This window comes from Neovison vison, chromosome 10 (assembly GCF_020171115.1).
Source record: "Neovison vison isolate M4711 chromosome 10, ASM_NN_V1, whole genome shotgun sequence".
Taxonomy (NCBI): Eukaryota; Metazoa; Chordata; class Mammalia; order Carnivora; family Mustelidae; genus Neogale; species Neogale vison.
The window spans coordinates 74,917,015-74,934,048 of NC_058100.1; the positions used below are offsets into that span (position 1 = coordinate 74,917,015).

The window sequence follows — 17,034 nt, forward strand, 5'->3', positions numbered from 1 at the left end:
TTTCTTCTGTGATATTAATATATATATATATATATATATATATATATCTTATATCAATGCTATCATAAAGTAACATTTCCCATCTTTTTTTTTTTTTTTTTTTAATGGAGGAAGAGGGGCCCAGGGCCCTGATGACAGAAGTACTTAGGACACACAGAGTCGTAATGTGGCTCTGGCTGAAGGGCCTGTCAGAAATCAAGGTGAAGGCAGAGGGATCCCATTTTGAGCCAGCCCTACCAACCTGCCATTCCTCAGCCTCACTGGAGAGCTGCCTACTGATGGCAATGGCGGCCCCAGTGATGGTTCACTGGCTACTGTTAATTGGGTGCCCGCTGTGTACATGCACTAGCTGTTGATTGAGTGCCGGGTGTGTGTGCACTAGTTACTGTTTATTGAGTGCCTGCTGTGTACATGTACTAACTTTATTGAGTGCATGCTGTGTACATTCACTAGCTGTTTATTGAGTGCTTGCTGTGTACGGGCACTGGCTATTATTTATTGAGTGCTAGCTGTTTATTGAGTGCCTGCTGTGTATATGCACTAGCTACTGTTTATTGAGTGTGTGCTGTGTACATGCACTAGCTGTTTATTGAGTGCCTGCTGTGTACGTGCATTAGCTATTTATTGAGTGCCAGCTGTGTATGTGCACTAGCTGTTTATTAAGTGCCTGCTGTGTATGTGCAGTGTGCTAAGCACTTCCAGATGTTTGTACACATTTCATCTCTGTGACAAACATGTAAAGAAGTCCTGTTGTCTGCACTTCAAAGACAAATCCGAACCTTGCGGGGACCGACTCACGTGCATGCACAGACTGAGGTCATGCAGCGGTGCGGGCATTGGGGTCTGGGGATGAGGGGCTGAATCATTTCAGGGACTAAAAGGGATTGTGACTTGTGAGCTGCTGGTCTATTGGTGACTTTATCATGATCCTGAGGCCCTGTAGGGCTGGAACCTGAGTCACCACCGCTCCAAGGGCAAGGGGCTCTCCCAGCCTCTTGCAGGTGGCTGGTGTTCTTTGCCCCAACTCACCCTGGCTGACCTGCCCTGCTTGTGGGAGGGAGGGACCATGCGCAGGCTCTGGGCCACGCTGGGCTCCTGGGGAGCCCGCTGGTGCACGGCCTTCATCACACCCCTACACGTGGAGCTGACGTGGCTGCCTGGAAAGCACCGAGGCTCCGTCAGCCCCATGCTGCCCTGGGCTTCTTAACAGGCCTGTGCCTCTGCCTTCCCTCTGCAGGTGGTCTGTGCACTCCCATGGACCATGGCCCACTGGCTTCCTGTCCCAAGGTGACTTTCACAGCCTCACCCGTGGGCAACTCAATCAGTTACTGTTGACTGACTGTCTGCATGGACCATCTGCTCTAGGGTTTTGTCTTCAGCTTCTTTCCAGTTTCTCAAATCCCACCCCCTTTTTTTTTCCTGCTCCTCTGTTTCCCACTCCTCCCCCAAAGCAGCTCAAATTCTGAATTCTGCAAGGTTATGCTCGTTCGCATGGCTCCCTGCTGAAACTCCTTCCTTCCTTGCTTTGCTGGGAATAGCCGCCTGGAGAACACACTTGAGGAGTTTCCAACCCTTATTATTTCTGGGATGTTGAATGGAGCCAGAGAAGAATCTGGAGGAATAAATCCCTTCCCTATCCAGGGTGTGGCTGGGCAGCCATTCCAGAATACAGGCCCTACAGTGAGGACCCAAGGGGCTTCCTCCTTCCCATCTGCTTGAGGCCATCGAGAAGGGATCAGTGAGCCTTGCATGTGGTCTGGGCATTGAGAGGGCATTTGGTACCCAGCCCAGGTAGAGGGCTGTCGCCCCTTTGGTTCGGAAGTTCCCAGGTAGGAGGGACACGTGCGAGGCATCAGGTGTGTGGTGCCCCTGCCGCTCGAGGCCAGCAGGCTGTCCTGGAAGGTGTCTGCGGATGGTCTTTCGCTTGCAGCAGAGCCTGAGGCTCTCGCCCCTGACATAGGCCTGGAGGTGCTTTCTGTCCAAGGGGCAAAAGAACGGCTGCTGAGAGATTTGCTAAGAGCTGAGAAAGAGGAAATGTGGCAAAGGCTCATGGACACTGGCTTCCGGGGTAGTTTTTGTTTTGTTTTCTTGAGTGGTGTGAGTTAGGAAGGTGTAGACCTCCTTGAGCCTTGGGAACGATTGGAGAAAGCAAGCAGCCGGTACTGAGACAAGTCATGCCACAGACGTGGCTTCCTGATACTGTCTCAGGCCAGTTCTCACCCCTGGGATTCAGACAAGCCAGCTGTCCTCTGAGGGCCCTAACCCCCACCCCACCCCCAATTCTCTGAAATAGAAGAGGAAGCAGTGATGAAAGAAACCACCCTCTCCTCGAGGTAAACTCATAGAGCTGCAAAGGCTCACTTCATGATTTCACAGAGGAGGAAACTGAGGCCCTCAGATGGGAAGTGACTTGCGGGAGGTCACAGGTCAGGACGGTCTTGCATTCGTTCTGATCAGGGAGCTGCAAAGAGCTGAGCAGGGCCGGCCGCCAATCGGGAGCCCACAGCCTGTGCCTTCACGTCAGCCCCTTGGGGTGTGGGTCCGTGGGAGCGGCTCCTGGACCTGCCTGCAGTCCGTTGCGGGGCTCTGGGCTGGGCACCACCCAGGCTGCCCCACCCTGTCCTGGCCACCTCCTTGGAGGTTACAGAGAGCTCGACAGAGCCTCGAAGGGGGTACGAAAGAGGCACAACCATCAGCCATCATGTCTGTCTCTCTACAGGGAACATCTAATTGGGAAGATGGGACTAACACATGTGCCATAAGAATGAAACCAGAAAAGGCAGGTCCAGGTAGATCCAGCTGCTGCCTCACAGGCTGTGAGGACACCTCCACGGGCCTTGTGGGGTGGACGTGTAGGCCAGCAGGTGCAGAGGTCCATGCTACGTGGTAATTGGCAGCTTGGCCATGACAGGAGCCTGAGGCACTGGGGCCACAGGGCTGGGGTTTGGGAGTCCGTCCCCGAGCCGGTGAGTGAGCCTGGCCTCCCAGCTGCGTCCCTTCCTCAGCCAGCTTGTCGCCTCCCCTACCGGGAGCCGGGAGCCGGGAGCCGGGCGCCAGGAGGAAAGCAGGCCCAGGTCCGCTGAAGCCATGAAGCCTCTGGCGACTTGTGCAAGGAGTCCATGACAGAGCGAAGTACAGAAGGCAGGTCGGCTGGGGACATGCAGGGACAACACGGCTGTCGATAGGACTCTCCCTCAGGGGCAGGCGGCGCCCAGCACAAAGCTCCGTATTGGCCTTTCTCAGCTTGGGAACTGAAATGGCAGGGATCTCCTGTTTGAGGAGAGCAGAGAAGGAGGAGATCGCCATGGGCCGGGGAAACCTCACGATGCCGGGGAGATGGCGCTCAGGGAGATGGGGGCTCCACACCCGGAGCGGGAGGGGGCAGACTACAGGTCATGGGCCAGGCACCATAGATGACGTGCTACCGACCCCCGGCCGCCCTCATCCTGGGGCTGCTCCAAGCCATGATGGCAGAGGGATGTAGTTGTAGCCAGGACTGTACGGTCAGCAAAGCCTCGGGTGTTTGCTCCCTGGCGCTGGACGGGAAAAGCGTGCCAGCTGCTAGTGTAGATTGTGCCACGCTCTGGAGCACGGCGGCCAATCCTGATGAAGTTCTCAAGGAGAGTGAGGCGTGGGCTTGGCTCTTAGGCGTCGGGCTTTGTAGGCCCGGGAGGACAGTCACAGTGTGTGCCTTTGGGTGTCTTTGATGATGTCCGCAATGTGTTTGCCCCGTGCTCTCATTTGGTCTTATTATCTTCGCATTAATTCTATTAGGCAATGAAGGATTTGTATTTCAAATCGATAGATGGAACTGAGGACAGAGTCTGAGGCTTAAAGAGGTTATCAGATTTCCTCAAGATCACTTAGTTAGTCTTGGGGGCCAGGCCTCAAACACAGGCTTGTGTTCATCCTGTAGGCGTTTCCTGAGCCTCTTAGGCTCTGGGATGCCACGACAGGTAAGACAGGCGCAGGTGTGTTTCCCACAGAACTCAGTCCACGCTGATATCCAAGGCTCACTGCACTGCAATTCCTAGGAAAAAAATAAGTTCTTTCTCTTCCCGCCCCTTCCTTGTAGGCAATGGGAAGCCACTGAAGGTTCCTGAGCAAGTGTCTATTGTTTACTTCGTGCTTGGTATGGACATAAGAAGAAACAGAAGTATGGTACAAGTTATTAAGAAAATTCACTCTAGTTGGGAAGACAACTCAAGATAGATAGTCTACTTGGAGGTTAATACAAACAGATGCATATTTAAGTGCCAGGCAGTATAGTGTTAGCTTTACATGTGGGTAGCTTTAACCTTGCTGGGGCTTGGTTTCTCCATCTGTGAAATGGGCATTCGCATGGACTTGTGGTGAGGATGACACGGACTGAGACAGATCATCATCACCATCGTTCAGGGCAGGAGTGGCCAGAGAGGCCGGGACAGAGAGCAGGACCTCAGGTGGGCAGATGGGAGCAATATGATGAAAGCATTAGGAAAGAAGAAGCAGCTGAGAAGTTTAAGAAGAGGGAGAGTAAAATTTTCAGCAAAAATGAGGTTTGTTTGATTCGGGTCGAAAGACAATGGGCACAAAGTTATCTGAGGTATCAGAGTGTCTAATTCTCCTCAACCTGCTCCTCCCCTGCCCCCCCCCCAATCGCTGCCCTGGGTCCACCTGGGGATACTAGAAACCACAGGACTCATTCGGAGCTGCTTCTTCCACCATGACCATGTGTCCTTGGTTCGGATGCACAATTTACCAATGTTTGGGTTTCTTCATAAAGTAAAATTCAGCTTGGGATAAATCGGCTCTGAGGTAGGCCCCAGAGCACATGGGATGGTCCTTTTCATTTTGTTGTTAGGGATATATATGTATATGTTTAAATTAATTAATTAATTAAGAGAGAGAGAGAGCGGGCACGTGCACATATGACTGGCAAGGTGGGGTAGACGGGGGTGGGGGGAGTCCCCGCACTGAGCGTGGAGCCTGACATGGGGCTCAGTTTGGGGCTTGATCTTACGGACCTGGAGATCCTGACCTGAGCCCAAATCAAGAGTCGATGCTTAAGGGACACAGCTACGCAGGAGCCCCAAAGATATTTTTAATAGAGAAGTTTGGGGCTCACTCTCACGGGAGCTTGGACTCCTAGCACCCAGGCTTTTCACGTGGCTGTATCCTAATACCCTTGAGCACAGCCCCTTCCGTAGCTCCGGATGGCAGAGCACACACCTCTTTTCCACCAGCGCCCTGATTTGCCAGCCGCCGTGGGCACAGCTAGACCATCTGGTACCAGTGCCGGGGGCTCAGAGCAGGTGTGTTCCATGCCAGGTGCCCTGAGACATAGACCCTCGAGGACACACCCGTGGCCAAGGCCAGTGTTTGTGAAACCCTAACAGAGTGAGTTCCCCGTTCTTTCTCCACCTTGGGCCACCCCGAGAGATACAACTCTATGTTTCTGGCTCTGTACCCGTGGACAGAAACAAATCTTTCACTTTGAGGACGTGAAAAATCTGACAGGTGAGTAAGAATTGAGGTCTTTGCCTTACACTCTGAAGATGACTCTATTGGTGTTGATCTTGTTCAGCCTAAGCCTTGGCGGAACCCTACACCATACATCAGAGGTTCGGAGACGGAGCCCAAGCGGGGTTTCTAGAGATCTCCTAGATGATTCCATGTGGGGCTGAGTTGAAGAACCACTGGCCTAGATTCTGTACCATCCCTGGGAGGGGAAAGGATTAGTGGGCTCTTGTGACTGATTCGCTGGCTGACTGGCTGGCCCACTTTGCAGGTGATTCATGCAATCCACCCGTCAGATCTTGTCTGCCAGAGGTGGTGCGGGCAGCAGCCGTGTCAGCCCGGGGGGCTGACGTTCCAGCCTGGGGGACTTCACCTGTTGGCCACACGGAGCTCCTGGCACTCCCAGATGGGGTGGTGGAATCAGGACAGCCACCTCTGCGTCAGTCCTGGAAGGGGTAGCCTCAGATGTTCGCGTCACTTCCCCACGTTTGTGGTGGGCAAGGGGGAGGAACAGATGAGTTATCTGCTGAAGAGAAGGGGAACAGGAAGAAGAAACCTCTAGTTACAGCCGCTGTGACTCTTGCTGTATACAAACCCAGGCCTGGAATAACCGATTTTTTGAAAGCCGTGAACCAGCTGCCTTTTCTTATAGGGAAATGGCTGTAGCTCACCTGGAAACTATGAGAGGAGAACTTCCCAGAACTTCTAGAGTTTCCTGTCCATCATTTTATTTTATTTTATTTATTAATTTATTTAGTAGATGATTATGAGAAAGCTGTCAGCCCCTGAGGAGGGGACAGCCTGTGTGTCTCAGAGATGGATAGGATGGACCACAGGGTAGGAACCAGATAACTAGTCTGTCTGACTGGCAGCTCCCACAGTTGGGCCACGGCCAGGCACACCTGGTTCCACAGAGATGGTCCAGGTATGAGGAAGGGCAGGGTTGGGAGGGCTTCTGGGGAGGTACGTGTCTCTGGGAATGGACTGTGGGAACGGATGAGCTCCCTTTGAGGCTCCCCAGATTGACGCTTTGCCAGTGAATGAAGACATTGCCTGAGGCTCACATCTGTTATTGTTTACCTCAGGCAAGCAGGAGAACCCCTGGGCTGTGTGCTGCCACTTGGGGCGCTTGGATGGAATCAAGGTCCAGTTCTAGGGCCTGAAGGGCATGCAGGGAAAGGATGGCTCCCTCATGCCACTGGAGAGAGTAGAAGGCCGTCCTTGATGGCTTTGTTGGTGACATGGTACCCCTGGGTCCTGAGTTCTTTGGGGGCCTGACCCATTGATCTGATAAACCATGGACAAATGTTTCACAGGTTCCGTAATTTATGGGCCTTCGTTTGGCAGCTGCAACCCTGGCCCTCATGGACTGGCATGGGATTTCAGTGATCGTTATGGGAGTCGCAGAAGCACCGTCCTAGAGTGCCTGGTGGTGGATTGAGAAAAACATGGGCTCCACACTTGGATGGACTCTGTTCCAGGCTCTACTCAGATGCTTACTAGCAGTGGGGCCACAAGTGTGTTCCGTAAACTCTCTGGGCCTCAGCTTTGTAATCTGTGAAATAGGAGTGACGGAGGTGGTACGGGAGACAGGGCATGTGAAAGCACGGAGCGCAGCGCTGGTCCATCAGATCTCTGAGGAAGAGGACTGGAGCAGACCGGCCAAGGGAAGGGGCTGGAATGGAAAAGGGGTGTCGGCTTATCTCCATGCAGAGGGGTGGGGGTGGGCGTTGGGAGGCCACACCAGCTCCCTGTGGCAGCCTCAGAGTCTGACATGACATGTTATCTGCTGTGTGAGGTTGGAAAGTGAGAGGAGGAAGTGCAGGCATCGTGCTGAGCGTGCCCTCTCCTCCCACGGCTTGCTGACTGCTGACGGCGGGGACTGTGGGGACAGGCTCCAGTGGGGGGGGCTTTGTGTTCCACTGGGTGCTGGTGTCCTGACAGGACAACGGTGAAATCCTCCAGCCGAGCCACACCCCTCCAGGAAGGTGCTGGGTGGTGGCAGGGAGGCAGCCAGAAGAACACAGGGGCCCCGCCTCTCTGGGCCTCAGCTTCCTCATTTGCCAAAGGAGAGTCCTGACTCGAGTCTTGAGTCTGCTCGATTTCTAAAATCAGATGAATTCTGGGCAGGTTTTTACCAACTTATTTGTTTCCCCAAACCATGGCTCCCGCACCCCCGGCCACACACGGGCAGCCTGAAGACATCATCAGGAAGGTGGGCGGTGGTGAAGAGGAGGGAAAGGCAAGGAACTGATCAGGGGACAGAGTCGCTTAGACCCCAGAACTCACCTGCAGCGTGAAGAACGATGACCTCCATCCCCTTCCTCAGCCTTCTTCCCTCATGCTTTCCTGGGGTTGGCCGGCGGGCACAGGAGAACCCCTGGGAAGAACACAGCAGAACAGCCTGGAATTTCCTTGTAGGTCTGCACCTGCAGACTCAGGGCTTTAGGCAAGTTACTGAGCTCCTCCGAGTCCCGGTTATCTCACCTGAAAATGTAGGTAATAATCTCCACCTCACATAGTCTTGGTTCGTGAGGATTCAAGGAGACGGTGCGTGCCATATTCTGGCACAGAGGAGGTGCTGAGTGGATGCTGCTTTTCCCCGTTCCCCGGGAGAGGAGGCCAAGTCTCTCAGTTATTGTAGAAGGAGGACCCCTGGCTCCTTCCGGTTCACTCATGCATTTGACAAATACATAAAGTTGACTCCTTGAGCAACTTGGGGGTTGGGGGCTCTGACCCCCTGCACAGTCAAAAATCTGAGGCTAGTTTTTGACAGCTCCCAGACTTAACCGCTAATAACAGTCTGCTGTTGCCCAGAAGACTTACGAATAACACAACAGTCGATGAACACAACTTTGCGTGTCATACGCTTTATATGCTGCACTCTTACACTAAAGTAAGCTAGAGAAAAGAAAATGTTATTAAGAAAATCATAAGGAGGGGCACCTGGGTGGCCCAGTTGGTTGAGTGTCCGACTCTTGATTTTGGCTCAGGTCATGATCTCGAGGTGGCAGGATGGAGCCCTGAGCCTGGCATTTCTCTATTCCCACAGCATCTAAATGCAGTCTTTTCCCTAGTAACCCTAAATAAGCAAATGCTGTTCTGCTGATGGACCGAATTCATCATCCGTGCTTGCGTGCTGGGCACGTTCATTAGTCTCTCAGCGAGCCCGAGGGGTAGGCCTTGTTCCCATTTCACAGGTGAGGAGACTTGGAGATTTAAGTCACTGACCCAGAGCCGCTGGGCTTCCCAGGGGCACCACTGGGATTTGATCTCTGATTCTTCTCACCCTGCACCCAGGAGATTAGTTTTCACTGTGGGACTGGTGCTCCCTTCTTCTTGGTCAGGGAGGTCTTTGGGAGGGTGTGGTCCTCCCCTTTCTCATAATGAGCACCGCTGTGTACCCACTCTCACTTCTTCGTCTGTTCCAGAATGTCTGTAAACCCGCCGAGGAGGCCACGCATCGGCCGCCCACACTGCAGGAGATCAAGCAGAAGATTGACAGCTACAACACCCGGGAGAAGAACTGCCTGGGCATGAAGCTGGTGCGTGCGGGGGGCCTGCCCGCCTGCCCCCACCCAGCCCCCGCCGCCTCTTCCACTGGGGCTCCTCTGTTCTCCCTCTGGATTCTGGGGCGGCCCCTCCCCTTTCTTCAGTCCTGGGGAGGCCTAGGGGCTTGTGGGAGGCTGTCGGGGACCCCCCCCCCGCCCCCGTGTGCTGCAGGGAAACAGAATGGACTTTAGAATAAGATCCAGGTCCATCTCTGGCTCTTCCCCTTTCTCCGCTTTGGGAAACCCTTTTAACCTCCCTGGGCTTTGGAGTAAAATAGTGGTCAGAGCTGTTGTGGGAATTAAGTAAGGTACAAAGACCTCAATAACTGGTATCGCTTGGTCCCCAGGAAGGCTTCATAAGAGGGAGTTCCCAGCTCCTGTCCTCTCCCTTTTCTTGTCTGTGTGCCGGGGAAGCTTCCGGAGACTGTGCAGAGCTCTGAGAGGGGAGGCACCAACTCTGCCAGGCTCCAAAGGCCGTTGACAGCCGGAAAGGGAGAATGTAGAAGATCCCTGCCCCCTGCTGGTCGCTGCTAGCAACTGGCTCTCTGGGGCTTCAGCCCAATGGGGCACTAGAAAACCCAGTCTCCCCTGGTCCTTGCAGACTGCTGGGCTTTGGAAAGAGATGCAGAAGGAAATGCAGTGGGCTCATTTTCCAAGGACCTCATTACGGAGCTTTCCTGCTCCTCCCTGGTTTGGAGGGACAAACTAGAGAGGCCACTCCAGACCCTGCCTCCTAGGAACAGGGACTCAGAAAAGGTAGGGGACTGGGGCAGGGAGCCTGAGCCCTGGGAGGGCAAGCTAGAGTAGCTCCTCCTGTCCTCTCGGATTGCTGGATACTGCAAGCCTTTTCCTGGCCCGATGCAGGGTGGACAGGGGGACATTGTCTCTGCCCTCCAGCACCCCCAGGTCGGCAGAGACAGGAACAACTTGGGGAGGCAGGTCGGGGACTGACTGGGATGGCACTGCTATTAGGAAAGGCCTCTGCAAACCGTGCCTCCCCCACCCCCGCCCGACCCAGCCTGCGGCAGTGGTTCAGAGTGGCAGATGCGATCATGCAAGATAGACCCGAGCTGACCCATAGCACATTCCCTGCTCCGCAGAGTGAAGATGGCACCTACACGGGTTTCATCAAAGTGCATTTGAAACTCCGGCGGCCGGTGACGGTGCCTGCTGGCATCCGGCCCCAGTCTATCTATGACGCCATCAAGGAAGTGGACCTGGCGGCCACCACAGACAAGCGGACGTCCTTCTACCTGCCGCTCGATGCCATCAAGCAGCTACACATCAGCAGCACCACCACGGTCAGCGAGGTCATCCAGGGGCTGCTCAAGAAGTTCATGGTTGTGGACAATCCCCAGAAGTTTGCACTTTTTAAGCGGATACACAAGGACGGGCAAGGTATGCAAGGGCGAGCTCCCGGTCAGAAACCATCTCCCCCGCTAAAGGCCTGGCAGACTTGGTGCGGAGGAGGACTGGGCTTCCCTGGGGCGCCACTGTCCAGCCACGCGGCAGAGAGCTGGCCGGGAAGCTCATGCCTGCTCCCCGCGCCCCTCACTTTATATGTGACTACAGGAAAACCACACCCTGGGCTCCCACTTCCTTGTCTGTGGAAGGGGAGAGAAACCGCCCACCGCTCCTAATCTTTTGGGGAGGTGATGTGAATGGAAACACGCATCAATCTCTGGGCAGACACCAAAGATAAAAGGGCATTCCCTATTCATGTCAGGTTCATCTCATTAGGTTGAAAGGATGGTTACTTCCGGTCATGACCTTCCCGTGTCTGCATTTCCGCATCTGTCCCACCCACACTGAGTCCCTGACCCTCTTTTCCGAGACGCGCCTCCAGGTCCCTCTCTTGCTTTGCAGTGCTCTTCCAGAAACTCTCTATTGCCGATTGCCCTCTCTACCTGCGCTTGCTCGCCGGGCCTGACAATGATGTCCTCAGCTTCGTGCTCAAGGAGAATGAAACTGGAGAGGTGGAGGTGGGTCTGGGCCCCTTTGCGTGGTGCAAAAGCCCAGCCCTCAGGGCACCCTGGCTGGGTGCTGGTGGGCGTCGTCCTCACCACCGGCATGGGTGGGGGCTGGGAGAATGTCCTGGGGAAGTTGAGCCCGGGGCAGTGCTGGGCTGCGGAGTTCAGCGTCTAAAGCTGGGATTGTAAGCCTCCTGGGGGAGCAAGTCAGGGCCTGTGTCTGGCAAGGCCTGTGGAAAGAAAGGATTTCATGTGCTTTTTTTTTTTTTTTTTTTTTTCCTGAAAAGCCGGGGTGGAGGGACACTGAGAAAGGCCCATGTCCCGGCCGGGGTTATTTTGCTCCATCTCTGGCCTCCACTGGATACAGAGATTTTGGAGCCATTTGTCTCTTCCTGGTTTGTAAAAACTGGCCCTTTTCCTCAAAGCGCCACTCATCAGAGTCCAGTCCGGTGGCACGGAGTCGGGTGAAATCAGGCTGGTGTTCCCTGTGGCCTGGGATCCTGGGGCTCAGGAGTCATGGAGGAGTGACCGAGGCCAGGTGTTTGCCACTCTGTGGTCAGAGGAGGCCTAGGGTTTGGGGGAGCAGTCTCGCAGGTCACTCGGCGGTCTGGGGGATCCAGGCAAGTCAGGGCCCTGTCACTTCTCCCTGCTTCAGTCAGGCAGCTCTGCCTCATCTGATTTACACGTTAGAGTGCGTAAGAGTTTGTTCGGGAAAAAGTACTCTGCTGACAGTGTTTGGACACTGCTGGCCTAGTGCAGACCTCTGGGGCCTGGGAGTTTAGAGACCAGGCCCTAATTCCCTTTCTGCTGCCGCCAGCTCTGTACCCACAATGGTACCTTCTCCTGTCTGTGGACTTCAGTCTTCTCCATTATGCAATGGGGGGATTAAACTAGATAAACCTTAATATACTTTTGTGCTCAAAATCCCTGGCTCCAAGGGTGGTGGGGGAATTGGTGAGGGTTGGGGGCAAGGGGTGGGGGCTCTGCTCCTGGGTCAGTCTGAGAGTGGTCAGGTCCCACTGGGGCAGGCCAGGGCCAACAGGGCTGTCTGGAGCTTTCTGGGTTCTGGGATCCCATTATCTGCTTTGTCAGCCAAGGGAGGCAGGGACCCTCATTCTGTGGCAGATGAGCTAACCAGACAGAAGGGCACGGTGATGTGCCCAAGGTCACGTGGTGCTGTTGGGCTGAAACCCCGTCTCTGGAGGCCAAGCCCAGCTCTCCTCCACCTGCCTGTTGAGGGCCTGCACACTGAGAGCCTTTCGCTCAGCACCCCCAAAATGGACATCCGGACAGGCCAGCAGGGGCCTGGGCGGCCCCAGTATCACTATTTAGACCTTAGCTGCCACACAGAAAATATCAGATGGTTGATTCTCCAAATAAAACACCACTCATGGAGGGGTACCTCTGGGTCATGAGATGTCAGGATTTGAAATCTGGTGGCTGGTAACACGGGAAACCCAAGCTTCCTCCACGGCAGTGGTCTACTACTCGGTAGTAAGCCCTGTGTAAGCTGTGTGCAGATGGAGGCAGCGGGGGTTGGGGGCCCCTCAGGTCATGCGGCTTCTGACCTGTCTCCTGTTCCTTTCTCCCCTATCACCCTCGCCCTGGTTGGCTCACAGTGGGACGCCTTCTCCATCCCCGAGCTCCAGAACTTCCTAACGATACTGGAAAAGGAGGAGCAGGACAAAATCCAACAAGTTCAGAAGAAGTATGACAAGTTTAGGCAGAAACTGGAGGAGGCCTTAAGAGAATCCCAAGGCAAACCTGGCTAACCAGTCCTGCTTCCTCTTCTTCTGGTGCCCATGGATTTCTTTTTATTATTAATTATTATTTTGCAACAGACACTTTTTCTCAGGACACCTGTGGCAGGTGCATCTGTGCCCTCCTCCCCCGCCGGGCAGTTCCCGATGTGGCACGAAACCTCTGAGGGACACGTGTGCTCGCAGGCTTGGCCCCACCTGCCACACGCTGCCAAGGAGCAGGACCCCGGTGGGGAGAGAAGAGCCTCGGACCTCAGCGAGGTCCTCCAGCTCTTTGTAAGCCAACCAGCTGCCTCTCTCATCACCAAACTGGAACTGTTTGCACCAGTCGGCAAAGGAAAGAAGAAAGGTTTTAGAGCTGTATGTTCTTTCTCTGGCTTTCATTCTTCCTCAATCTCTTATTTGCCACTCATAGACCTTTATTTATGAGTCAAAAATTATAGTATATTCCTTAAGCAGGCCTGGGCTAAGCCCCTGAAAGTAAGAGAATGCTCGTAAGAGGATTGCCCTTCACTGTCCCAAGGTGCCCATTGTTCATGCTCAAGGGAAGGTCGTAAAGCCACTGGCCCCAGATGCTCAGGTAGGGAGCCCCAAAGCTGAGGCCGGCTCAGAGATTTCCAGAGAAGCTGCAGCCTGCCTCAGCCCTCATCGTTCAAGTCTGCACCCATGGAATCCCAAAGGCATATCTATTTGCGCATGTGTGATGCCTCGTCACATCTTTGTCAACAAGTGTTTGTTTTTGAGTTACAATTTGGAGTTTCATATTGCCTTCATCCTCATGTGTTTCCACAAAGGGAAACCAGTCATGTACCAATTTTAATGTCTCCTGAGGAGTATGGAAATCAGGCAGTCGGAGAAAGCCAAAAAGCGTTGCAGAGAAATGTGTCCACCTTGTCCTCAGCCTTCCCCCAGCTCGAGAGCCGGGGAGGGCTTGGCTGCCCTGCTTTTCCTGCTCGGCCTTCCGCACTGCCTGTCCCCCCCCCCCCCCCCCGGGCATGCTGGGGTCTCCAGGTGCTGCTGGAGGAGCTGCCCTGAGGACAGATGGGGGAACCTCCCAACTCAGCCCTCATGGAGTCCTTTGTGCTCTGAAGCCCAGGCCAGCCCAAGGCGTTGTGCTCTGTGAGCTTGCGGACTGGCCTCCGGCTGATCTCAGTGCCTTTTTGTTTTCAGAGAGAGACTGGAGCAGGGTGTACTTGCTTTGCTGCTGGCTTGCTCCTGCCAGGAAGGGGACGGCCAGCCGTGGTGTGGGAGGCAAGGCCAGGAGAGCCCTCCAGCCGAGAATGGGGCAAGAGTCACAGACCTCCTTCCCCTCTAAGGTCTTGGGCTTTGACTCCCAGGAAGTGATGTTAAACCACATGGATGGGGTGGATGAGGTCCCCAACCTACATCTGTACCGGCTCTTGTTCAGGTGCAAAATGAAATATAAACTAGCCAAGCAACTGAAGCAAGTGGCCAGGCTGCAGACAGTCCCTTGAGACGGAGGAGGACTTTTTTCACGGTCAAAGCAGGGCTGGCTTTCCAGTCCAGCCTTGGAGAGATCCCTTCTTCACTCTCCTCTGCCTTCCCAGGTCCTTCTTGGGTTGGGTTGAGCCCCAGCTTCTTCGTGTAGCCTCAGAAGTCCCTTCCCTGACCCTTGCTGTGTCCACACTGCCCCCGATCCCAGAAGGAATGCTGACCCCAAGTCGTACAACCTGTGTGTAGTCTTTAGAGCTGCAAAAGCAAGACAAGCTAGCAGCTCAAAAAGAGTGTTTAGGTTCCCCAGAACCCTGGTTCTCTGCCATCTCATGCTCAGCCTTATTGCTTCCCTCCCTGAAAAAAAACTCTCTCTCCCTGCTGTGTATTAAAGGGAGCGGGTGGAGAGTCCTTTTCCTTCATGCTGCATGTCTTTAACATTAAAGGAAGGCACGGCTCCTGCTGCAGCCACCGTGAATGCTGCTGAGAACCTCCCTCGATGGGGATGGCTATTTTTATTTTTGAGAAGGAAAATAGTCATGTATATATACATAAAGGCATATAGCTATATATAAAGAGATAGGGGTGTTTATGAAATGAGAAAATTCTGGGAAAATTCTGACTTTATCTAAAGCACAGTTAGACCCAGGACCATGCTGAGGTCCGAGCCTCGGCGACCAGTCTGTATAAAGTATCCCTTCCCCCAGAGGTGGGTATGACTGCTGGTAGTGCCTTCTATCCTTGTGTTGCCCTGTGCGTACGTGTTTGTTTTGAGGATATTTTCCTTTTACATGTCTTTCTTATATGGATTTTAAAAAAAGAAATAAAAGCTTGTTGCAAAAATGACCCAGTCTGGAGACCTCTTCTTTGTCCTTTACCATCTCCTGGAAATTGGGAGCCAGGGGAGAGCGTGGGAACGGAGAAGAGCACGTACTTCTGGGGAAAGTCAGATTTTCTTCTGCCAGCGAACAGAGGAATGAAGCCTGCTCTTCAAAGAATCTTGAGAAAACTGTCCAAGTGCATGGGCTGGAGGGTGCTGTCCAGGTGCCTCGCTGCTGTGCTGCCCCACAGAGCAGGAGAGGAAAGGGCATGTATTCTAGAAGGGGATCCTGAGTGAGAAAAGAGGAGGGGCTTTCTGGAGCTAAGCATTGGGACAGACTATTGAGGTAGATGATGATTCTTCTACTTCTGGAATTATTTAAAGACAGGATGCATCTGTGAGAATTTAAGGTCATCTAACCTAGAGGAGGAAGGCTAGATGAGGCGAGTAAAACAGTCCTTTCACATTAGCATTATTTAACTTCCATCAGGGGCAGGGTTCTGTCAACGGAAGTAACCACACAGGGTTATTGAGAAGAAATTGCTGCCCTCCTTCTGGTAGGGACCACACATAATGCACTGAATGAGGGCCCTCAGGCCACAGAGGCTGGTCAGAGGGAGACAGCTCACTCCCTACCTCCCTGGCGGAGAGAACATTCCATCCAATAGACATTCCTAAAATTATCCGAGCACGGGGCCCCTCTGTAACCTCTGTTCACCTAGACCTCCAAGAAGTAGGTCTTTCAATAACTTCGCCAAAACCTGGACATGAACCGGTTTCTGCTTTTCACTGCAACCCATTTGGTAACATTATGGGAGTAAGTTCAAAGTTATGAATTTGACTTTGAAAGAGACTGCTGGGCCTAGCAGAGAAAAAAAAAAATCCACTCAACAGCCTAACCTTCGCCAGCCTTCTTACACATGCCTATGGTGCTCCGAGGAGGAGAGGGAAGGTGAGTCAGCGCAAATGGGTAATTGTTACTGGAAAAACCATTCAAAACACAGGCCCTGACAGCACGGTCATAGCAGGACTCTGAGTTAAACCACAGTCAGGAGTGAAAGTGCATTTTAGACCCACCCTGCCATTTATGTCTTTAACAGAGATCAACAGGACGGGACACAACCTCTCTGAGCCTCCAATCCCACCAAGACTGTGCAAGGTAAATGATGTTTGTGAAAGAACCTTATGAAATACGACATGTTATCTGTGTTCACATAAGGACCGTGTTCCATTATACTATACATACCACACTCCCTCAGATCAAACTGTCTGTCCAAAGGTTCTGTTGTCATAGAATCTTGTTTGGGGTCAATTTCCAAAAATTCCTTCCTCGGTTCCATAGGCTCATGCTGGCAGAGAGAGGATTAGTAAAATTAAGGCATTTCCTTACAGTGAGTCACAAGTGATAGGACTTTAATTCTGGGTCTAATAGGGACACGTAGGAAGCAACACACACATACTCCCCTTTGTACCCATCCCTTTCTTCCTTTCTAGCTCCAGAGGGGTAATTTGTGAATATTGTGGATATTTTCATCTTTCTTACCCTGAATTAAAAAAAGGAAAAGAAAGGAAAAAAAAAGTAAATTAAACTTTTGTTTTTTGAGGGTAAAACCAAAGACCTCTGGAATTCAGGTCAGCTCTCACCCCATCCTTTTGTACAAGGAGCGCTTTGTGGTCACAGAAGCGACTCCTGGGAACTAACCAGGGACCAAAGCAGTGGTTCTGAACCTTTCTGGCAGCCAGTGACTCTGCTGGGTATGTGACAAAGACATAGGAACCTGAGGAAAATGAGCGCACAAAATTCTGCGTACCATTTCAGGGGGTTCGCCGACTCTCAGACGACCAACTGAAGATCTCTTCCATGAGCCCCCAGTGTTGTACCCGAGTTTTCGCGTCCGAGAGACCACCGAGGGGCCGACACCGATGCAATCACACGAGGGTTTATTCGACAAGCTTAAGCTTGGGCCCAAGTATACCCAACA

At 53.2% G+C, this 17,034-nt stretch overlaps 1 protein-coding gene and 1 long non-coding RNA gene across 4 annotated transcripts in view; one reads left to right on the top strand and one right to left on the bottom strand.

Annotated features, from left to right (window-relative positions):
• Nucleotides 1-15,078, top strand: part of RASSF5 (Ras association domain family member 5) — a 64,603-nt gene extending 49,525 nt beyond the window's left edge. For both annotated transcript variants that reach the window (XM_044267788.1, XM_044267789.1), the window contains 4 exons: nt 8,931-9,044; nt 10,151-10,448; nt 10,917-11,032; nt 12,640-15,078. In XM_044267788.1, coding sequence (XP_044123723.1) covers nt 8,931-9,044; nt 10,151-10,448; nt 10,917-11,032; nt 12,640-12,792 — 681 coding nt within the window. In that variant the 3' untranslated portion in view covers nt 12,793-15,078. The remainder of the gene's footprint in view (nt 1-8,930; nt 9,045-10,150; nt 10,449-10,916; nt 11,033-12,639) is intronic.
• LOC122918864 lies at nt 14,711-16,999 on the bottom strand. 2 transcript variants are annotated; one of them, XR_006386691.1, is made up of 3 exons: nt 16,864-16,999; nt 16,299-16,401; nt 14,711-15,341 (listed from the first exon to the last, which is right to left on the bottom strand). It is a non-coding gene; the product is annotated as an uncharacterized LOC122918864 (long non-coding RNA). The 2 variants fall into 2 exon arrangements; XR_006386690.1 differs by having other exon boundaries at nt 16,299-16,999.
• Between the last annotated feature and the right edge of the window lie 35 nt (nt 17,000-17,034).